The sequence below is a fragment of the Megalobrama amblycephala genome, linkage group LG1 (genome assembly GCF_018812025.1).
Source record: "Megalobrama amblycephala isolate DHTTF-2021 linkage group LG1, ASM1881202v1, whole genome shotgun sequence".
Classification (NCBI taxonomy): Eukaryota; Metazoa; Chordata; class Actinopteri; order Cypriniformes; family Xenocyprididae; genus Megalobrama; species Megalobrama amblycephala.
In genome coordinates, this window is record NC_063044.1 from 59,702,521 (window position 1) to 59,726,186 (window position 23,666).

General features: G+C 37.9%; 3 protein-coding genes across 6 annotated transcripts; all 3 read left to right on the forward strand.

The window, feature by feature from the left end:
- Positions 1-109: 109 nt before the first annotated feature.
- Positions 110-5,379, forward strand: mmp25a (matrix metallopeptidase 25a). Of its 2 annotated transcripts, none has more exons than XM_048205762.1 (10): positions 110-476; positions 990-1,122; positions 1,274-1,433; positions 2,093-2,397; positions 2,507-2,686; positions 2,760-2,856; positions 2,941-3,020; positions 3,750-3,899; positions 4,226-4,504; positions 4,613-5,379. In XM_048205762.1, the coding sequence occupies exons 1-10, from the start codon at positions 378-380 to the stop codon at positions 4,864-4,866; spliced, it is 1,737 nt and encodes a 578-aa protein (XP_048061719.1). In that variant the 5' UTR covers positions 110-377; the 3' UTR covers positions 4,867-5,379. The 2 variants fall into 2 exon arrangements, with proteins under 2 accessions (XP_048061719.1, XP_048061717.1); XM_048205760.1 differs by having other exon boundaries at positions 111-476; positions 4,610-5,379.
- Positions 5,380-7,171: 1,792 nt separating this feature from the next.
- srrm2 (serine/arginine repetitive matrix 2) lies at positions 7,172-18,413 on the forward strand. 2 transcript variants are annotated; one of them, XM_048205698.1, is made up of 14 exons: positions 7,172-7,371; positions 9,109-9,363; positions 9,757-9,852; positions 9,958-10,140; positions 10,312-10,398; positions 10,493-10,558; positions 11,486-11,515; positions 11,609-11,722; positions 12,019-12,151; positions 12,452-14,361; positions 16,269-16,988; positions 17,067-17,177; positions 17,679-17,792; positions 17,877-18,413. In XM_048205698.1, exons 2-14 carry the CDS (start codon positions 9,116-9,118, stop codon positions 17,926-17,928), a joined length of 3,864 nt encoding a protein of 1,287 aa, XP_048061655.1. In that variant the 5' UTR covers positions 7,172-7,371; positions 9,109-9,115; the 3' UTR covers positions 17,929-18,413. The 2 variants fall into 2 exon arrangements, with proteins under 2 accessions (XP_048061655.1, XP_048061664.1); XM_048205707.1 differs by having other exon boundaries at positions 17,682-17,792.
- Positions 18,414-19,118: 705 nt separating this feature from the next.
- thoc6 (THO complex 6) lies at positions 19,119-23,273 on the forward strand. Of its 2 annotated transcripts, none has more exons than XM_048205793.1 (13): positions 19,119-19,277; positions 19,469-19,560; positions 19,710-19,774; positions 20,264-20,373; positions 20,518-20,555; positions 21,004-21,052; positions 21,267-21,338; positions 21,922-22,024; positions 22,113-22,162; positions 22,301-22,363; positions 22,604-22,714; positions 22,802-22,930; positions 23,066-23,273. In XM_048205793.1, exons 1-13 carry the CDS (start codon positions 19,263-19,265, stop codon positions 23,144-23,146), a joined length of 978 nt encoding a protein of 325 aa, XP_048061750.1. In that variant the 5' UTR covers positions 19,119-19,262; the 3' UTR covers positions 23,147-23,273. The 2 variants fall into 2 exon arrangements, with proteins under 2 accessions (XP_048061750.1, XP_048061761.1); XM_048205804.1 differs by having other exon boundaries at positions 20,264-20,367.
- The last annotated feature ends 393 nt before the right edge of the window (positions 23,274-23,666 follow it).

The following is a 23,666-nucleotide window of genomic DNA, read 5'->3' on the forward strand; positions in this document are numbered from 1 at the left end:
CTTCTTCATGGCCTATTTTTAGTTCCATGAGGTTATTCAGACACCATGATCAGGGGTCACACATGCATTCATGGGGTCACACATTTAGACGGATGCTCCTGCTGAGGGGAAGAAAGGGAGAGAGAGAGGGGTGCAGGACATGAGTATTTATCAAAGCAATACCCTCTTGGGAAGTCAAATGAAACGGAGGACCAACCGTGACTGTGTGGATGAAGAATACAGTCAACATTTTTAGTGACTTGATCATCATTTTTCTGTTCTATTTACAAAATTTAGCTGTTTTGATTGTGCTCGAGCATATATTCGTGATTTGCTATAAAAGGTTTTGGGTGTACAATGTGGTAGAGAGTGCGAACAGCCCGTTGATGTCATACTGAATGAACATGACCGCAGTTCTCACAATAATCGGCGCCGCGCTTCTCAGTGTTGTGAGCGCGCGACCTGCGATGACGGCAGATCAGTACGCGCGAGGAGTGGTAAGAGTATTTAAATTTCTCTATTAAAACGAGCGCTTTGCATTCATTTAATGTATCCTATATGCAAGATAGGTGATAAATAGATGCCAGCTTTTTATTAGGGGGAAATATTTGTCGCCTGGAATTGATTTTCAGGGAAATGTGTCACCTTCATGAAGAAATTTTTTACAATTTTCATAAAAATTAAACTTTAATTTTTATTTTTTTTTATAAAAAAAACAAAAACAAAATAAATTGTCGATCTGGTTCATTTTTACTTACAAAATCTAATCAACATCAATTACAAAAGTCTAAAACTTTAGCCTACACAAGCTTGCCTATCATAATACAAAGTCTGATACAAATATATTGTGCAGATACTTTTACTACTGTCTACAATTTTTGTAAATGTAAAGTTTGGGTTTATGTTTCATTGCTTTCAAAACTGTTTTTTTTTTTTAATTAATCAACAATGTATATGAATATTTGTTTGTGTGTGTGTGTGTGTGTGTGTGTGTGTGTGTGTGTGTGTAGGACTGGCTGATTCGGTATGGGTATTTACCATCTCCAGACTCTCTAATTGGTCGACTTCAAACCAAGGAGGGTATTGAAGAAGCTGTCCGTAAAATGCAGCGTTTTGCTGGTATTGAGGAGACTGGCAAACTAGGTGACCATTCACTTATTTTTACTGTAACAGTTGAGCTTTAACCAGATGGAAGCATATGAACACCTCAGGGCGCGCTATACCACGTGATTTTTCTGCGTGCATTGTCACGACTTGGAGAAGTTCTGATGATTCCACTTTTGTCGAACCTTAGATCGGGCCACATTAGAAATGATGGCCAGACCTCGCTGCTCTCTCCCGGACACCATCAGCTCTGAGGATCTGTTGAAAGGAAAGAGAAGGGGTAAAGGGAAGATGAAGAGGAGATTCACTCTGCCAAGGCTGAGCTGGGACAAGACTGACATCACCTGGAGGTGTGATCATTAAAGTCTCCAGCGATATTTTCTATACATTGTTTAAAAAAAAAGAATGTTACTTTTAATGCCCACTGTGAACTTTATTTAAAAAAAGGGAAAACAATGTGTAATCGAAGTATAGTCTTACCATACACAGTGAAAACTAAATTATATATGTATTTTGCAATTAAAAATTATAATTTACTGTATAATTTAGAGTGACAGGTGCAGTGAAATGACCTTGTGCTAGACATCACATATGATTATATTTTTATACATAATTTTGCGTTTCTCATCTGTTATCAGAAATGTACATTTGTGGGGTTTTTTAGTTCATATTTGATGCATGATTTTAGTATAATTTGTGTTAAGTAATGATGTTTAGTCTTTGTGTATGATATACAAGTTTTGGCCATGTTTTATGGAGAGGCAAATCATGATCAACTCGATCAACAAGCAGATTTTGGTAGTTCAAGTAGACTGGTATATTAACATTATATTACAATATGAAATATATGGTTATAATGGTTAAATATTGAGGCACTAATCACTGTCAATGTATTTCTGGATAGCATAGTTGCTGTTTCTTTACCATAATATTAACAGTATATTCTTATGCAAACTTATCCAGAATATTCCTGTCCAATAATTGTACATGTCTCCCTTCTTTTCCCTAGCGTGCAAGATTTTCCATCTCCTTCCGTGTCTCCCACTCTACATCCAGGGCTGGTAAGGCTCATTTTGACCTATGCACTCCGAGCATGGGGTGATGTCACACATCTGCGTTTCCACGGGACTCGTCCTTCTCCTTATGACCCGTCACCACAGACAGACATCAAAGTCACCTTTGCCAGTGGCTACCATGAGGATGGGTATCCTTTTGATGGCAAAGGGGGCACACTGGCACACGCATTCTTCCCAGGAAAGGAAGATCTTGCTGGTGACACACACTTTGATGATGGAGAGAGCTGGAGCAATGGAGGTATATTAAATGCCATATATATGTTTGTGTATCAGTCGTTATTCACATATATTTATATAGATTTAAAGAAAAGAAGAAGTGCTTCAAAAATGTATGTTTTCTTCCACAGATAGGAGCAGCAGCACAGATTTATTCACAGTTGCAGTGCACGAGTTTGGTCATGCTTTAGGCTTGTTTCACTCCTCTTCCAACGAATCCATCATGAAGCCTTATTACTATGGTCCTGTGGGAGACATGCACAGCTACTCCTTACCCCTTGATGACAGACTGAGAATACAGGCACTCTATGGTACTCCCTAATATGTGAATAAATAAATAAGTATCTGATGTTAATTTGACTCATGACTGTGTTTACTATACAGGAAAAAGACCAGATTTTAAATCTTCTCCATCTGTTGCTGCACCCACAACTAATCTGCCCCATTTGTCGACCCCTGCTCCTCCACATCCACCCTATCAGTGAGTTACACTGTGATCATGACAGACACTGTGACCATTTGACAATGGTTCTTATATTTGTCTTAATGCTTTTCTCTTTTTTAGCCCACCAGCCTCTGCTGATCGCTGTCAGGGAGGTTATGATGCAGTTGCTAATATCAGAGCAGAGGTTTTCTTCTTTAGAGGTATAATGTTTGAATTATACTACCAAAACTTTGGTGTTTTTTTTTAAAGAAGATTCTTATGCTGTTTAAGTCTGCATTTATTTGATTGAAAATATAACAAAAACTGTAATATTTTGAAATATTACTACAATTTAAAATAATAGTTTTCTATTTGAATATGTTAAAGTGTAATTTATTCCTGTGATGGAAAAGCAGAATTTTCAGCATCATTACTCCAGTCTTCAGTGTCACGTGATCCTTCAGAAATCATTCTAATATGATGATTTGCTGCTAAAGAATCATTTCTTATTATAAATGTTGAAAACAGTCTGTGATACATTTTTCACAATTCTGTGATGAATAAGAACAGATCAAAAGAACAACATTTATTTGAAATAGAAAACTTAATGATGCAGAGTTTACTGTTATTACTTACATGTAACGTATACCAAGTCACCTTAAAATAAAGTGTTACTGAAAACTTTTATAACATTATGAATGTCTTTACTGTCAGTATTGATCAATTTATTGCATCCTTGCTGAATATTAATTTCTTTAAAATAAAAAAAAAAACGTACCGACCCAAAATTTTGAACATTTGTGGACTGTGTAAAAGTATCAGAGGGACTTCTCTTTGTGGTATCCACAACATATCCTCAAAATTATTGGTAGATAGGTATCAAAAATTATAAGTGAAAGAAAATATTGTTTCTGTTTCATCCTCTCCCTCAACCATTCCCTTTTTATCAGGTCCACACTTTTGGAGGGTACATCATTCAGGCTCATTAATGTCCTTGACTCCAGCTCTGATCCACAGCTTCTGGATTGGTTTGCCTCCAGAAACTGCCAGAGTTGATGCAGTATATGAGAGAAGAGATGGATATATTGTATTCTTTATTGGTAAGAATGAAAAAAGAAACCCAAAATTGAAAAATATCTGTATGTAAGCTAGTGAGTGACTACAAGCAAGAGCAGTAAACCCATCATCATTAACTCTGGTTGTTGTTTTTTTTATATATAAATTAATATATAAGAATTGTTTATTATATTCATAGTATATTGGGGGCTATTAACTGAAATCGAGTGTAAACAGAAAGAATCAGAGGATGTAACACATTTATTAAAATAGTGGGTGAAAAGTGGGTGAAATCTGATTTTTACTGGATGTGGTGTTCAGGAGCATCTTCATTCTTTATTTTGACTCTTTTCATTCTGGTCTTTCTCAGATAATCAGTACTGGGTATTTAGAAACACAATGTCCCTCCCTGGGTACCCACGGCCACTTTCAGATTGGGGTTTACGCTCTTCTGCAGGACGGGTTCCAGAGAGAGTGGAGGCGGTATTTGTGTGGCCGCACAATGGGAGGACGTACCTGTTCAGTGGTGGAGAGTACTGGAGGTTTGATGAGGCGGGAACTGAGAGGAAGCCGGAGGAAGGGTACCCTAAACCAGCGTCCATCTGGGGGATGCCCTCTCATCCTGATGATATCATTGGATTTCTAGATGGTAAGATGCATCTTTTATCATAAAAGCTTTTATTAATAATGATTCCCATTCATCACTTTTGTCTCCCAAACCAACCTTAAATCTTTTTATCCACATTTGCCTCAGCAGACACTTACTTCTTTAAAGATTCAAACTACTGGATTTTAAAAAGAGGGGGCTTGGAGCAGGAATCTACTTTCCCAAAATCCATTGCTACTGACTGGATGAAATGTGATGGTAACATTTCAACTCACAGACCTGAGCTTCCCAGAAGGGACAAAGACTGTAGCTGTGTCCAGAGTACAGCCGCTGCGATATGTGCTTTGTCAGCTGTTTTATATTCAATTATTGTAGTTTGTATTTTGGTTCTTACATTGTACTGATAATATTCATATAATTTGTGTAGTATTTACTGGGATTTTTTTAAATGGGATTTTTTAATGTTGTGACTGTGTAGTTAGTAAAAAAATGATTTTAGGAATCAATGAATTACTGAAAAGTGTCCAATGGTTGCTTATTTTAGTATCTAAGCAGGTGCGGTGCATAATCTTGGTATTGTTTGCCTACTGTTTCTTGAATACTGTGTATTCTGATATCTTACTCATTTGAAATACTGTTTTTTACAAATTATAGAATATATTACAGTACACTAAATGGTCAGTGTTCTGAAGAACACTAGATGGTTGCAAAACTAGCACACTATGGACTAAAAGCCATGAGACAATACTTTAATCAATATTTAATATAACTGCTTCTGAAATACTAAATAAAAAATTCAAAGATGTCATTTAATTATTCTTTCTGTATTATACCAGAATTTACAATGTAATGTAAAATAAAACTCATATTGTGTGAGGCTTATTCTGTTTTTTTTTTTTCTTTCAATTTCAAATAAATGTTGTTCTTTTGAACTTTCTATTCATAAAAGTGTCCTGAACAATGTATCATAGTTTCTGCAAAAAAATGTTTTTAACATTGATAATAATACAATGAAATGTTTCTTGAGCACCAAATCATCATATTAGTATGATTTCTTAAGGTTCATTGTTACACTATGTGACACTGAAGACTGAAGTAATGATGCTGAAAATTCAGCTTTGTCATCACAGGGAAAATATACAGTGGTCATAATTATTGGCACCCTTGGTAAATATGATCAAAGATGACTGTAAAAATAAATCTGCATTGTTTATCCTTTTGATCTTTAATTAGTTAAATTAGCAAAAATCTAACCTTTCATTGAAGGAAAAGAATTGAAAGTGGGGCGAAAAATCACATTTTATGAAATAAATGTTTTTCTCCAATACACGTTGGCCACAATTATTGGCACCCCTAGAATTTTTTATGATTAAAATATCTTTTTTAGCACACCAGGGTGATCATGAAATTGTCCAGCCATGATTTCTTGTTCCACAGGAGTACAAACATGAGGAAACACAAAGGCCAAATTCCCGAATTGGAATATTCCACGAATATCGTTCTTTTGTGCAGCAAAAAATTTATTAGCTTCACAAAATAGAAAATAGCTGTAAGAAAATAGCTAAAGCTCTGAGGAGGAAGGTTTGAGTGGCCAAAGACTCTCCAAGGATCACAGCTGGAGAATTGCAGAGATTAGTTGAGTCTTGAGTCTCAGAAAGCCTAAAAAAATTTATCAAACAGCACCTACATCCCCACAAGTTGGGTCGGGAGGGTTTCAAGAAAAATCCTCTGCTCTCATCCAGAAACAATCTCCAGCATATTCAGTTGTCAGACAAGACTGGAACTTCAAACGGGACCGGCTTCTATGGTCAGATGAAACTAAAAAAGTGCTTTGTTGGCAGCAAACCCACCAGATGGGTTTGGTGCACACATGGATAAAAAGTACCCCATGCCCACGGTTAAATATACTGCTGGATATTTAATGTTGTGAGCCTATTTTTCTGCTGGAGGTCCTGAACATCTTGTTCAGATACATGGTATCATGGATTCTATCAAATAATAACACAGATAAAAAATCAAAACCTGACCGCTTCTGCTAGAAATCCAACAATGGGCCATGGTTGGATCGTCCATCAGGACAATGATCCAAAACAAACATCAAAACCAACACAAAAATGTGTCACTGAGCCCAAAATGAAGCTTCTGCCACGGACGTCCCAGTGACCTGACCTGAACCCTAAAGAAAATGAGTGGAGTGAACTGAAGAGAAGAAGCACTGAGAATCTGAAGGATCTGGAGAGATTCTGTATGAAGGAATGGTCTCTGATCTCTTGTCAGGTGTTCTCCAAACTCATCAAGCATTATAGAAGAAGACTCAGAGCTGTTATCTTGGCAAAAGGACATTGCAAAAAGTATTGAATAAAAGGGGGCCAATAATTGTGGCCAACGTGTTTTGGAGAAAAACATTTATTTCATAATGTGACTTTCCCCCACTTTAAATTCTTTTCCTTCAATGAAAGGTTAGATTTTTGCTAATTTTATGAATTAAAGACTTATTTTTATAGTAATCTTTGATCATATTTACCAAGGGTGCCAATAATTCTGACCACCACTGTAGCCTGTATTTTAATTTATTAAGTTATTTTCATTTGTAATAATATCTCCAAATTTTACAGCATTTTATCAAACAAATGCAGCCTTGCAGTAGACGAGACTTTTTTTAGTAACCGGAAATGTAAAATGTGGGAAATGTAGTTCACAGTGACTCACCGTACTTTCTCGCGAGGTCGTCACGATGACGTCTAAATGAGCGTTACCTGTTCATTCTGGACAACGTTGCGCACATCGTTTTTATTTTAAAGGATTGTCCGATATAGCGTCGCTGGGTTTCCGCTTGCAGTGCCACATTTGTTCGGTGTTCGGTCTGTAACGGTTTCACTTTGGTTCTGTCCCTGAGCGGGACCACAGAGGTACGTAGCACACTCGTAACAGAAGCTTAATGAGCAGTTAGCATGCTGTCCTGTAGACTGAGACTGTTAGCTCAAAGACACGGCTAGCGCGCTAAAACAACCCAAATCCTGATACACACTGGGGGTATGTAACGTTAGTGTGTATATCATAGACACTGAAAATTGAAGGGGAATCAGCGGGCAGAGGAGTGAAGGAAGTGTTAGCAGCACAGAAGGCCTCGGCCTGTTGCTAGTTTAAGACTCCTCTTCATCTTCATGTGGGCGCGATACAGTGTCTATACTTTAAAATACAGCGAGCAGCCTACCTAGACAGCATGTTGGGCACTATATGGGATGTTTGAAGCGTTTGAAATGACTTTAATGCTATCTTGATGGGCTTATTGTGATTAAGTGTCATAACTTTGAGCACGTTTCAACGTATTTTTGATTTATTGTTTAGAGCACAAGTCTCTGTAAATCACCTGTACATAACACTTGAGCTGTCTTGCTTATATTCTGAACCATACTACTTTACTTTCCATACTCGTGTGGTTTCATGAGCTGGAGAGTAATTCAGATGCCTTTTTCCCAGCCATGTCTTAGACAAAGTGCTGAATCTGTCTATTTCTGGACTAATGTGGTTACTGACTCTCAGCATTAACCCTCAGAGAGCCAAGCGCTGATATACCGTATGTACACGTATATAGAAAGCCATTAGTTGTAAAAACCTTTTTGTTTTGGCAAAATTTGCTTTGGGGTACAATTTGAAATTTGCAAATTTAGGGTTGCAAAATTTAAATTCTGGCATTTTTGCTATACTAACTAGTGAACTTGAAACAAAATTCAGCACACAAATGTATTTAAAAAATAATAATCAAATTTCAACCAGGGAGAATACAGTTGTGAGGAGTTAAGAAATTTCACTATTTGAACCATTTAAATAATGTAGTAATATTCATATCAAATAATGACAAAGCAGCTCAGAAAAAAATGAATAATTTGTGTACCATTCATATAGGGTCCATTGTGTGTGAACTGTAGGAAAATTATTTTTGCCAGAAAAATCTCATGTATACATGTCCAAAATGTCCTGTGACTGAATACATAAAAATAAAAGGTGTTAGATGTCAAACACTTACTTTGTAAATGGATACATTTGTTCCAAAACTGTTAATAAATCAGCTGTCAGCTGGCTGACTTTAGTGAGCTGTTTTATATGCAAAGTATGCAACTTTTTTCCCCCCACTAAAATGTTTTTTGTGATAACTTTCACAGTGTCAGCTACTGTTGTGGTATCATTTAATTGCTTCATACAAACATTGCAGTTCTTCTGAGGTCTATAAGAGTTAAATGTATAAATTCACTAAACACTTGCTTTTTTGAAAGGCTAAAATTATCAAGTCAGCCTCTTAGTTTGTTCCTTTTATAATTTTTGCTTAGTATGTTTTTTTGCATTGTGATGAGTTTGTAAATAGAAACTAAATCTTCTTAAGTTCTTTCTCGGTTAACTGTTTGCATGCTTTAGTTGTAAAGTGTGTGTGTGTGTGTGTGTGTATATATATATATATAAAGTAAAAATATGTCAAGGTGAAAAAAAAAAAATATATATTATTCATGTAATGGCTTCTGCAGAAGGCGTCATAATGTCTCTCAGCAGCACTTATTCACATTATTCATGTAGCAAATGCTTTTTTCCAAGGCAATTTAAAAGATAAAAATGTGATATAGAAAGTTCTCATTTTCTTTCTGACCTCTCAGAGCAAAGATGTATAACGGTATTGGGTTGACCACGCCGCGAGGCAGTGGCACGAACGGCTACGTTCAGCGGAACCTCTCCAGCGTACGCGTGAAGAGGAACAGGGATGAGCGCGGAGGAGATCGGGATGAGAAAGACCGAGAGAGACTGGAGAGCCAGCTGAACAGACAACCTAATGCTGAAATCCTAGAGCACCAGAGGAAGAGGCAGCTGGAGGTGAAATGTGCCGAGCTGCAGGACATGATGGAGGAGCAGGGGTAAGATAGGTGAAATCGTATGAAGAATTCACTTCAGATTAGTGTATTAATGGTCTGCACATAGAAAATGTAGCCTACGTATTTCCTCTCAGTGGCTTGTGAGCTTTCACTATCAAATCTAAATCAAACTACATGTCATTCACAGCAAATGCACTTTTTTGAAAAGTTTTGTACCTTATCACTCAGCTCCAAGAAAGTTTAAGCAGTGAAAGTTTCAGTATGAAAAACGCCAAATTAGCATATTAGAATGATTTTTGAAGGATCGTGTGACACTGAAGGCTGAAAAATGAGCTTTGACATCACCGAAATAAATTGCATTTTAAGATATATTAAAACCGAGAACAGCAAAGAGATCTTAAGAATGACCTCTGACCAGTCCGTCCTGTGTCGCAGGTACTCAGCAGAGGAGATTGAAGAGAAAGTCAACACCTTTCGTTTGATGCTGCAAGAAAGAGAAGAACCTGCTGCTCCTCCTACAGAAAAGCCAGCGTGAGTATTACTTCAGACCATTCAAACGGACATTGAGACTTTTATGATGGCCTTTTTTTGTCTACTGCTAATAGTTTTTCATCCATATTTGGCTCTTTTTAACAGTGTGACTGAAACTCATGCTCTGGCAGCTGCTAACCAGCAAAAAAATGACCGTCTGAGAGAAGCGTTCGGTATCAGCTCTGACTACGTTGACGGCTCATCCTTTCATCCTGACCGGAAGGAGCGAGAGAAGGAGAAGAGGGAGCAGGAGAGGCTGGAAAGAGAGAAACAGCAGCAGAAGTACCTGTGAGTAGATGGAGGGGAGATTAAAGAGCTCTTATCATGAGGAATCACTTCTTACATTATCTTTTGAGATAAAAGAACTTGATGTACTATGAAGTACTGAAGCTTTCAGAAGTCAAAGCTACTTTATCTGAGTACTTACTGTTCTGTCTGTTACTCATTATATTCTTTCAGGATTATCGAGTCTGATGGTTCCGATTCATCTCCTGAGCGAAAAAAGAGCCGGAAGAAGAAGAAAAAGAAAAACAAAGGCAGAGAAAGGTAAACTGGAGAATGGAGGAGGATTTTGAAACACTTGGCATGAGTTTAAAGAGAGTAATATATTAATGAATCAATTTTCACTCTTGTCACATAGCTCTGAGAGCCCCTCACCTTCCCCTCGGCGAGAAAAGAAAAAGGACAAGAGGAAGAAAAAGAAAAGGTTTCATTTAATGCCTTTAATTTGGTTCACTTACATAACAATAATTATTCATATGTTGCCCTCTAGGCAAGAAGAAATTGGGTAAAATGAATGCACCTAAGTATATTTTATTAAATGTATTTAACTGAGGAAATAAATGAACCATTTCAGATTAAACGTATGAATGTAAATGGAAATTATATTTCCTAAACAGTTCTCAAGTATTACTTTACTGCACACATTATTTATAAACCAGCCAGGAGAAGGTTTAATATTCAGAATATCTGCATGTTGTAATAAAAAAATATGTATTATCATTATCACTATTAACTGAGATGCTTTGAGTTAAATTGTGTCAGTGGCTAACACACTTTACCACACAGCTACCATTTTGAGAAAAAAAGCTTTGTCGTGTTTGACACATAATTTTAATGATATTATTAGTTTGTAATTCACAGACACTTTTAATAAATATTTGTAGACATTTCCGTTGAGAGCATTTATTTTACCGGTCAAGTAGACAGTCGCAAGCAAAACGTGCTTTTACGTGACCATTGTTTTACATTGATTAGCAATTAAGATGTATTTATGTGTTCAATGACAAATCTTCACAGTTTAATAAATAAAGGTGATGACAGCTTACCCACTGACACATCTTGCCCCCACTCTCCCCTAACACCATGTCTACACCAGATGCAGGCACCGCGACAAGCAAATAGAACCCGTTATAATCAGTGATGCTGTCTACACTGCATATGGTACAACTTTACACAACAAATTCCTGACAGTAAACTGATGCACATTTTATTTTTGATGTACTCCAAGCGCTCATGCTAATTCTGAACATGAAGAGCAAATGGGTTTTCTATGGTCGCTTTGTCGCATCCGGTGTAGACACGGTAGAATACTTTAAAATGGCTCAAATAACAAAAAAATCTTTGCTTTTAGGGAGGAGTCAGTGAAGAGTGACACTGAGAGGTAGGTTTTTTCCTCCTCATCATTTTAAGTTGCCTTTGAATCGATGACTCGTTCTTAAAATACATTTAATTTTTATAATTTATCTTATAACAGTTCATCAGATGAAAGAGAAACATCCAAAAGAAAGAGAAAAAGGAGCGACAATGAGACTCCTCCTCCCAATAAGAGCCGAAAACACCAGAGTGCGTCCTCCAGCCCAGCTCGCAGGTAACGGGACACAAAATAAGGCCATTTACCTGCCCTTTTTTTTTGGGCATTTTATGTTATGTATTAAGGAGGATTAACTCTTCACATTGAGTTGTCTTTATTTTTTTCTTATAGCATTTGTAATACCTTTTCCATCCTTTTCCCCCATTAAATAGATTTATTTAAAATAGTTTTAAATTAAATGGAAAATGTATGAATGCATGCTCAGCATTTGAGATTGTCTAGTTTATCAAAATATTCTTGATTAGTGAAAATTCAAGTTCATGTAAATTTATGTGCATACTTTTTGTTTTCAGTCAATCCCCTCAAAGAGGGAAGCAGCAGAATAAATCAGATTCTCGTCCAGATGAGGGGAGGAAAGGAAGATCCCCTGACAGGAGGCGCCGTGGCCGTATTGATGAAAGTCCAAAGAGGATGGAAATCAGAGAGGTAATGTGTTCTTTTGGAAGTCATAGAAGCATAAGCACATTGTATTTGTTTGGTGGTGTCTTTTGGTGTTTTTTTTGCACTTCGCAACAAGAATTGTTGTAAAATAGTTTGTCAAGTTAATAATAGTCCCACGTGTAAAAATGCATCTAGGCACGTCATGCAAATGCTTGATGCCTGACCTAATTTTTCATGCCTTCCTTGAGCCAGATTAGTCAAGCAGTTGTTCAGGCAACCCTCTAACTAGTTGATTTTAAAAATATTTGGTTTGCATTGTCCTAATTCTGTCTTCCCCACTTTTAGAGGTCACCAAGACGTTCAAGAACGCCTGAGCACAACAGAAGAGACAAAGGCCGAGAACGTGAGAGAGAACAAGTGCAAGAAAAACCTCAGAGAAAACAACACAACTCTTCATCGCCATCTCCTTCACCAAAGCAGAGGCGGGACAGGCGACCACGGAGTGAAGAGAGGGAGAAACCCCCTCAGACAAGAAGACACAACTCTTCTTCACCATCTCCTCCACGTAAGCAGCAGCGAGACCGAAGACAACGGAGTGAAGAGAGACAGAAACCCCCTCAGTGGAAAAGGCCTGGCTCTTCATCTCGCTCTCCGACTCCTAAGCAGCAGAAAAACAAGAACCAAGGGGACGATGGCAGAAAGAACAAAAGTCAAAGAAGGCATGACTCATCCTCATCCCCGTCTCCTCCACGTAAAGACAGAGCGAGAGGAGGACACAGTGGAGAGAGAGAAGCTGCCCTGAGGGACAGGGAAATGGAGAGCCAAGGGGACAGAATGAGAGACAGACAAAGGAATAGTGATAGAGGAACAATTCTGTCTAGTAGAAAGGAGAGTGATAAAGGGAAGGACCGAAACCGTGACTCCATGTCTCCTGCTAAACGTTCACCTTATGCCAATGGAGGGAAAAAAGAACGAGATCGTGAACTTGAGAAGGAGCGAGAAGAACAGAGAGACAAAGACAGAAGACGAGAGGAGGAGATGAAGGAAGAGGCTTTGAGAAAAGCCAGAGAGGGTGACAGAGAAAAGGAGAGAAACCGTACCAGAAGCCAGGAGGTGTCCCTATCAGACAGAAAGTCCTTTAGCTGTCAGCCAGAGGAAAGACGAGGTGCCAGAGGAAGTGAGCCTGAGCAAGAGGTGGGCAAGAAAGACAGGAAAGTTGAAGAGGACAAGAGGCAGGAGAGCAGTCCTCAAGACCAAAAGAAGGAGAAACAGACTCAAAAGGAAAAGCCTGGGAAGAAAGCCAAATCTGCTAGTAGTAGTAGCAGCAGCAGCAGCAGTAGTAGCAGCAGCAGCGAGAGTGATAGTGACAGCTCCTCATCGTCATCCTCATCCTCATCCTCCTCCTCCTCATCATCATCATCATCCTCAGATGATGAAAAAAAGAAAAAGAAAAGTTCAAAAGACAGCAGCACAGCCAGTAAGTTGGTTCCTAACGCTGTCATAGCTCAGGCTATTGCACGCCGAGAGAAGGAGAACCGAGGAAGGGATGGAGAGAGTGATGAAGGCAAGAAGGCGTACCCTTCCACGCAAAGACAGAGCTCACCTCCTGAGCCCCAGAGAAAAAGGGACAGTGATGATAAGAGACAACGAGACGTGGAGGGAGACCGGAGACCTGGAAACTCTTCGCCTCCTTCCACAGGAACCAAAGACAGAGGAAAAGAAAGGTACACTCCCACCGAGAGTTCCAGCCCGCCTCCTTCACCCCCTCAGAGAGGCCGGGATAGGTACACACCTTCAGAAGAAACCAAATCTCAGAGCAGAGATCGGGGAGGCGAGCGATATACCCCGTCAGAGCTGGAACGAGAGGCGTCACGACCCTCACCTGCCAGAGGAAGAGATCGACAGAGTGACCGAAAGAAAGAAGTGTCACCTATGTCTCCGAGAGGAAAAGGAAGGAATGACGTGCCACAGGTGAAACAGACGGTATCTCGGCCTTCACCGAAACGCACCCCACCACGACAGTACCAGGACCCACAACGCTCACGTTCCCCCAGTCCGAGACGAGGAGTGAGAAGACAGTCACCTCCACGAAACTCATCCCCTTTCCGACGGGACCGCAGCCGAGAACGTCTCAGAGAACGAGAGAGGGACCGATTTAGAGCAAGGCCAGGAGACAGAGAACGAGAGCGTTCCAGGGAGAGGAGAATGAGGAACAGTAGATCCAGGAGTCCCCGAAGACAAAGTCCTCCCTACAGGTTAGTCAGATATAATCATGTTTTGTTGGAAAAGCTAAACTCAATACACACACACATCTGGTTCACTATCTTTGTAGGGACTCTCCATAGACACAATGGTTTTTATATTGTACAAACTGTACATTCTATCCCCCTACACTAACCCTAACCCAAACCTACCCCTAAACCTACCCATCACAGAAAACTTTCGGCATTTTTACATTTTCAAAAAAACATCATTTAGTATGTTTGTTAATCCATTTCCCCCATGGGGACTGCTGGCTGGTCCCCACAATGTAGGTGATTTTACGTTTTACTATCCCATTTGGTCCCTACAATGTAATATAAACCTGTACACACATGCACATGCACACACACAAGACTGCATTTCACAAGACTGAACATGTACTATGCTCACCAAGACTGCATTAGTTGATACAGTAATTTGTGCGATTGTGAAGTATTATTGGTTATTCTGTGTCAACTCAACCAGAGGACATGGGCTAAATAAAATGGATTCATGTTTACAGAGTATCCACTATTTTGTTCAAAAGTTCAAAATGGCCATTTTCACCTGAGATTTGGAGCCAGATTACAGGAGCAGGAAAATGACTTTAAGATGGCAGTGTCATTATTTTCTTTCCACAGAGAGAAGTAGAAAAATTCTGTTGAATTGAGCAATCCTTGCATTATATGCCAGGATAACTGTTCAAAAAAAGTGAAAAAAGCAAAAGCAAAAAGCACACCCCCCCCCCATAAAGTATGCATGCCTGTAATTCGCAAAGCATTTAAGATATCTTAAATTTGTGTTAGATTCTGGTTCTTAACAATTGTTTCTATTGGTATATTAATTTTTAAGGACCTCTATGGTTAAGACCCAGAGATATGGGGATCTCAATGTGGATCCATTTGCAAATTGTTGAATTATACCCATTTTCAATGGTGGAAAACCAAATGTGGTCACTTTGCATGTAGTTAATACTTAGAGGAATAGATTAGAGGAATATCTGAACAACAAATAATTTTCATATTAGAAATGTACCTTTTATTTATTCACTTAAAAGTAATAATGCCAATATCTTGATTGAGAGTCTATAAATGTATTAATTAGGAAAACATGGCCATTTAGCTAGTGCATTACTTTTATTTCACTTTTGGATTTCAGAACGGTACTTCTACAAAGCTCTGTAAGGTAAAAAAATATCTTTAGGAATGTACAACATCCTTTCTTACAAATCTCAGAAACTGATTCAGATATATAGAATCATATGAATACACTATTGAGAGCAAGTTAATGACTCAGCTCAAGCATTTCAGTGTAATTCTGGCACTCAGGTATGTTCTGCTACGCAATTGTTTTGATAGAGGGATATTATTTACTGCGGTGATCCAAAGCTGAATTTTTAGCATCATTTCTCCAGTCTTCTGTGTCACATGATCCTTCAGAAATCATTACAATATGATGATTTGCTGCTCAAGAAGTATTTTTCTCTTATGTTGAAAACAGTTGTGCTACATGTGATACATTTTTTTCAGGAGTCTTTGTTTAATAGAAAGTTCAAAAGAACAGCATTTACTTGGAAAAAAAAATATTTTGAAACATATATGTTCTTACTGTCACAAAGTATTAATTCCTTTAAAAAAAAAAAAACAACTTATCGACCATATATAAAATATATTTGTTGTTGTTATTATTATTTGGCTGAATCCATTAGGAATTTATTAGCTACACTGTTAATTAAACTGTGGCCAGTGGTTTAGTCAGGTGTCCCTTTAATTTGAGAACTATACACTGTAACTAGCAAAGTTTTAAATTGTTTTATAACAACAAAAATATCTTGTAAGTGTGGTTCTTAGAAAAATTTTCTCTCTCGCAACACCTAGCATTTCACAGGACTGAACATGTACTATGCTCTCTCTACACCTAGGTTTCGTCGTTCACCCTCTCCAGTACGTCGACGCAGAAATAGTCGTTCGCTGTCAAGAGAAAGAGAAAGGGAGCGAGAGCAGGAGCGGAGGAATCGAGAACGAGAGAGGCAGCGTGAACAGGAGAAAGAAAGAGAACGAGAGCAAGAACAAAGAAGGAGGGCACCCCCCAAAGATCCCACTCCTCCACGCCGCTCATCGTCATCATCCTCTTCCTCCAGTTCGTCGTCTTCACCCTCACCCTCTCCTCAAAGACAGATGAAGGGGGTAAAGTCAACAGATGCAGATAAAAAGAGATCAAGGGAAACTGATGAACAGACAAGAAATAAGCAACCAGAAAGGAACTCCAAACATCCGTCTCCCTCCCCTCCTCGAGAGACTCGTCTCCCTTCTAACCAATTGCCTAATCGCTCTCACTCCCGTGAACTTCCAGCCCGTTCTAGATCACCAACGACCAACCCATCACAAAGTAGGGATCCACCAGGTGACCGAGGCCCGTCCCCATCAGCTGTCCATGAGAGGCAACTCGAGCCGTCAACGAGAGGAAAAACTGCAGTGAACGGGAAACCAGAGAAGGAGAGCTCTGGCCAACAGCAGAAGAAGCAGAGAAGCAGCTCAAGTTCTTCATCATCTTCCTCATCATCCTCGTCCTCATCCTCATCTTCATCCTCATCATCATCCTCTTCAGACAGCTCAGACACTGAAACGGAGAAAGGAAAAGGGTAAGTGCCAAGTCATTTCATCATTGATGTAGTTCATTTTAATAGATGGATTTCTTCATTTTAATGTTTGTTTTTCAGGGGTGCTAAAGCAAAAACAAATAGAGATGCTGGCAAGACGGCGAAAAGCAAAGCTTCTTCGTCGTCATCATCCTCGTCCTCATCAGAAAGTGAGCAAGAAGAGAAGAAAAGGTAAAATATTTTGCTTGTTTCATTAATTATTGATTTATTCCTCCTCTACTAAAGGAATAATGGATTTTCCACTGCATCAAGTCAACTGGGAATCTTTCTCTGTTCATGTGAATGATCCCACAATCTGTTTGGGCGATGTTTTTAAGCTACTGTTATAGAAGGGCTGCACGATTAATTGAAATAAAACCAAAATCATGATATGGCTTAATGCAATTATCAAAAGGCTGCCATTTAATTAAAGAGCTCAGTACTGTGCTCAATTAAATGCGAGCTCATGAAACAGTGTTTTTAGTGTCTCAGAGCGTCTCTGTTCACAGTAAATGCTGAACCCATCTCTGTATCTGCATAGCGTTACCTTTAGAAAATTGAAAATAAAATTGTCCCCCAATTCAATATCCCTTTTCACACTGAAATAAGTCACATTAGAGACATAAATTAAAATGCAACATTTGCATCCCATTTTGCTGCTTTACTCTAAAACACACTTCATTTTTAACTATGCAGTCCACCACGCCCTAAAAGAGTGCCAGCAGACTCCCTGAGAGACTCTAGGTCCCTCAGTTACTCCCCTCCAGCGAGGCAACGAAGACCTGCTCGTTCTCCACCCTCTCGACGGTCAGTTCTGAACAGATCTATGCATTTCAGCATGGATTATAATTTTAAACCGCTGCCATTACTAATATTGATTTCCATCCACAGTGCAACCAGGAAGTCGAGAAGCAGATCTCCAGACAGTCGACGGAGGAAATGAGTGAATAATTTACCTTTTTTGTTTTCTGGACACTCTTATCTGACCCTCACTGGACTGGATCATCTCAGAATCACATGGATGAGAAATGTGACTAGTTGTAATGGTGAATTTTTTTTTTTTTCACCATTAGTAGAGGAAGGTCTATTGAAACTTGGTTCTTTGTAACTCATCCCAAAAGGGAGGATTTATTTTTACCTTTATTATGGTGTAATTAATGTTTAAGGTGGCCGGCTGAGACACTGAAGCTCTCATCAACTTTTGCTCTGTGCCAACAGATGCTGGACGCTATTGGTATAAACACACACAAAATCACACATGTCCAGTGGTTTTCTGTCTGCTACATTGTTCTGAATGTAGATGAACATCTGTAATTGATCAAGAATGGACAATATTCTGTTCCTGCATATGTGGACGGAGTCTGTTCCTTTGTTTATTTGTTGGAAGAAAAGAGAAAAAGCCTTGTGAATAATAAAATGGCAGTAGAATCTTCTTGTCTGAAATTTTAATTTTTGGTACTGAAAGAGAAGCTGATACTAAACACACGGCACTATATTCTTTAAAACTGTAATTTAATAAACGCTTTCAATCGGCTATCTCAGATAAAGAGGTGGCCCTGCCCCAATCTCACACCTTTTGATAGAGCTAAAATTAGTTCATTTTTGAGATGTTCAAATGAACATCAGTGTTGATAGTGTGACTTTATAATTATGCTTTGAGAAAATCAACCTACCAATTTCATTATAGTTGCTTTTAGTCTGTAGTTCAGATGTCATATTAAACAGGTATTGGATAAAGTCTTTTAACATGAAGTATTTAAGATATATAGCCTAACCTGAGACCCACTCTCAAAGAAATGTGCCAAAATACTATAGTAAGTTGTTGCTACAATAAAATTGTGATAATTTACATTAACCGCTACTGTCTGTCATCAATAAGAAAATATTCTTAAAGATTATTATTCTTAAATCATGTATAGTTTTACAGTAGTAACACGTGGTAAAGTGTAAAATGTGTATTTTGGCGGAAACTAGTTCTCAGGGTAACCGTTGTAGCTGTTTATTATTAATGCCATAAACCAACGATACAATGAGATATACTCTTTTAAAGTAAAAATACACAACAACTAAAGTAAAATGAAATAACAAGGCCAGAGGACAAGAACAAAATTATAACTCGTAAAACTCGTAGCTGGTCGGTCTGCGGAGGCAGGTTGTATATTGCGTCATATTTACGCGACGCTCTTTGAACGAGCAGCAGTAGTAACACAAAAACCCTTTGTAGAGAAAAATAAGGATTTTCAAAGTTGCATTTAGAGTTTAATTAACTCTAGGAAGATGGGTCCAGTTGAGGTAAGTGATACGATCAGGATTTTACTCACTTTATTGAATATGAAGCAAGTACTAATTATTAAATCACACATACTTATAGGAAACATCTACCAGTTTTCACAAATGCATCATATACATTTGTATATGCCAACAATTACATTTATGCACCTATAGATTTATAAGATATTTGACACACGTTTATCTCTCTCCAGCTCCTGCATATGTCCGTGTTCTCGCAGAGTTTCTCTCCCTGCGGTCGCTTCCTTGCAGCGGGTAATAACTATGGAGAGATCGCAGTGTTCAGGTAAGAGAACAGAATAAACATGCGCTTATGATAGCATTTTAAGTGGCTTTAGTCAATGGATACACGTTTGTAAGCATCTTTTCTGTTTTGTGAGTTGATGTTGAATGCCTGTTGAAGTGCTCTTTTAGTTACTAGTCTTGTTCTTACAGTCTTTCAGCTGCACTGAGTCCAGATGCATCAGAGGGGAGTCAAAAGCCCATCCTTAACTTTACTGGTTAGACTTCATTTATAATAGATCATTTTTACTTTTACTATATGTGTCCTGGATTATCTAAATCACAACCATTACTTAGAGCAGTGTTTCTCAACAAGGGGTCCATGGACCCCTAGTGGTCCTTGCTGCAATAATGCCAGTGGGTCCTTATAAAATATATGAATTTTTGTATATTTTGACATTGGACATGTTCCCATAAAAGAAGAAGATAATATGTGTATAATATAACTGACGATATGACTAAATATAGGACAAGTCAACTAACATAGTAGTAAATTACACTCAATTGCATTTGGTCGTCACAAAGACATTAATGATACCAGTGAGCCAATTTTATTCTGGGGTCCTGAGGACGGTTCCAAATATGACGGGGGTCCATTACTCAAAAAAGGTTGAGATTCACTGACCTAGAGTATGGTTCAAAGAATACTTGATCCTTTATCCAATTGTGCAACATTGACTATTGAAAGGGCTTTTTAATTGTTTCAGCTCATGACGGTCCGGTGTTCTCTCTGCTCTCCACGGACACTCATCTCCTGAGTGCTGGGAATGGAGAAATCAGTGCCTGGAGTTGGGCAGAGCTCATCAAAAAAGTAAGAGTCAGTAAATGTTCATGGATTCTTATTAGGTTGTGAAAAAATGCATATTCCTTTCCCTAGTTTAGCTTTGTGCTAACATATGCTGTAAAAACAGCAATATTTGCATAAAATAGCTCAGCACATTTTTTATTTATGTCTCCACAGAGCACCAAAGCCGCATGGACGAGGAAACCCAATTATGAGTGAGAGACTGTCAATGATTATCATTCTGATACTGGCAACTTTACAATAAGGTCCAGTTAGTTAACAACAGTTAATGCATTCATGAATATTAACTAACAATGAACAATACATTTGTTACAATGTTTATTTATTTTTTGTTAACGTTGGTTAACAAAAAATCAACTTTATTGTTAGTCCATGTTAGCTCAGGTCCATTAAATAAGACACAACAGATACAACTTTTGATTTTAATAATGTATTAGTAAATGTTGAAATTAACATTAAGATTATTAATTGTTTTTTTCATTGTAAGTTCATGTTAACTAATATAGTTAACTAATGTTAATAAATCAAACCTTATTGTAAAGTTAAAGTATGACCTGTAAACTGTGATTGCTAATTTTGTTTCATGACTTTCATTGTGTGAATGTCACCTCAAATGTTTGTGCAATGTCTCACTCTATACAGGACTAGTCTTGAAATACCAGAGATCAATGCAATGATCATTAGCCCAAAGGTTTGTACTTGTTTTGTTCATCCCTAATACATGCTTTTCTTACTCATATTTTGTAGTTATGTGTAATTAACGCTTCTGTTTAAATGGAGTTGGTGTGTGTGTTTGACAAAACATTCATTTATATCACTACATTTCAATAAAGTTCAGTATATATTTGTGTATGTCTATGCATTTTTCACAGTTTGTAAATTTGATGCCTGTTATTTTTCCGCAGGACAACAGCTTGATAGTTGGAGGAGGTGACAATAACATTCACATCATGGACATGGAGACAGGTGTTTTTAAGGTCAGTTAGACTCCAGGGACAATATTTGAAGGCCCCACAACACAGGCTATGATTTTTCCCTCTTGTAAATAGTGACAAGGGTGCTTGTTGTCAAACAACTTTAACACATTTTCCTAAGGAAAAAATAAATCAAATATCTAACATAACTGTTTGAATGATATGACATGTTCTCCAAATTCACAAGTTATTACCGTGGACATTTTTTGTAAAACGTTATACTCACTAAAAATGTTGTATGTTTATATATTTTGAAGGATGAAAGAGGAAGAGAGAGAGAGAGACATTAACATATCATAATACAAACATATTAAGTCCACTAACAGTGTCAAATGCCACACAAAAAATGTCACTATTTTGTTTGCTGTACTAAAATGTTTTTGACAAAAAACATCATTTTAATTGTTAAATTATTTTAATATAATATCATTTATTTGAAACAATTTAAATATTGTTGTCTTGAGGCACTTGTGGAAGTGTATGGAGGCCCCACTAATAGGTTGTATGTTCAGCTTTTTAAATACATAAATTACAAGACCATAGGATGCCATTAATTTTCCTTCCCTTTGTGTTGTTTGTTCTGCAGTCTGTACTGAAGGGCCACACTGACTACATCCACTGCCTGTGCTTTAAAGAAAGGGAAGGGGAGATACTCTCTGGTGGAGAGGATGGTGCCGTGAGAATATGGGGTTAGTGAAGGACAGCACTGTTTCTATATCCCTAACCCTTCTTTGGAGAAAAACATTGTGTAATAAGAGTATAAACCTTCTCCCTCAGACTCACGGACAAATCGGCCGGTTCACTGTATTGAAGTTTTCAAATATGAAGTAAGACACTCCTATTTATTATGAAGAATGAACAAATAAGCTGAAACAATGTATTCATGACATAAAAAAAAAGAAAAAATGCAGCACTGAAGTCCTACTATCTCTCGCTCTCATATTTGTTCTGGAATGGTGGGTCAGGAATGCGCACGCCCCCAGTTTGGGAAGTGGATTAGCTGTCTTGCTACAGACTCTGATTGGATGGTAAGTTGGACTTGTGTTTGGTCGGCCTGGACAGTTAAACTGTTGTGTCAGTTTTTGTTTTCTTGTTTATCTCGTGTCCAGTTTCACTGCATTTTTCTGCATATGTATTGACATGCTTGTTTTTAAATACCTGTTAGTATCTTCATGGTGTACTGATCTCCTGGAATGCCCCTCAATTTATGTTGAGATGGAATGGCATAGTGCCCCTATTGTAATGAAATGTTATCTATTTCCTCTCAGCTCTGTGGTGGAGGCCCATCGCTCTCTTTATGGCACCTTCGATCCATGTCCCCCACCTCTGTTTTCCTTTTGCCTGGATGTCAAAGAGAAGCTGTCTTTTACCAGGACCTGGTGAGAAGGGCTAGTTATGAATTGTGTGATTTTTAAACAGAAAGAACAGCTATATTTAATAATATATGATGTTGTGGTTGTGTTTAGATCATGTCAGTAGGTGAGGGTCCATACGTGTCCCACTGTTTACATGGAGGTACAGTGAAAGCTCAGATTCCCTGCTCTCCTTCATCACTCAACACACTGGCTCTCAATCTCAAAAACACTGAACACAGGGTAGGTGCACCTGTTATTCACCTTGCCAAATGAATCCATTTTAATAGGTGCTACAAACTGCAGCAATACCTACAATTTTTTTCTTTACTGGCTATGTGTGTAGATTGTAATCTTTACCCAATATTCATCTTTCAGGTTATGACAGTAGGGGGCAGCAGTCACCAAATTGATGTGTTCACCAACTTCAGTTACAGAGCCTTTTCTCTGTCATTCTGAGCAAACACTCACCAACACTTCTTTGAATTTGAATGGAATTTTGTGACTAATTTTTGATGTATGATTTACTAAAATGCAATTAAACAATGATTTTTTTTATATAATAAACTATTTTAGTTATTGTTCACTCTTTTTGGAAGTGTGTTTTTAGCTTTTTACTTGCATTTGTATAATACATGGTACCTTGAAAGGCGTACTTTGTGTTTTTTTTACAACACTAATATAGTAAAATACATATAGTATTACACATGGACATATATATATATATATAAACTTGTGTTATATTTAATTATGAAAATGGTGTGCTGGGTAGTAACTGATTACATGCAATCTGGATTATGTAATCAGATTCCAAAAAATTAAGTACTTGTAATTAGATTATATTACATTATAAAATACTTGTAATCAGACTACAGTTCATTTTGTGATTACAGGTTATTCTCACAATGGCAGTAAATTGTTCATAATTTATTGATTCTCCATACTACGTATTTTTTTATGTTTTAAAAGCCTGCCGCTT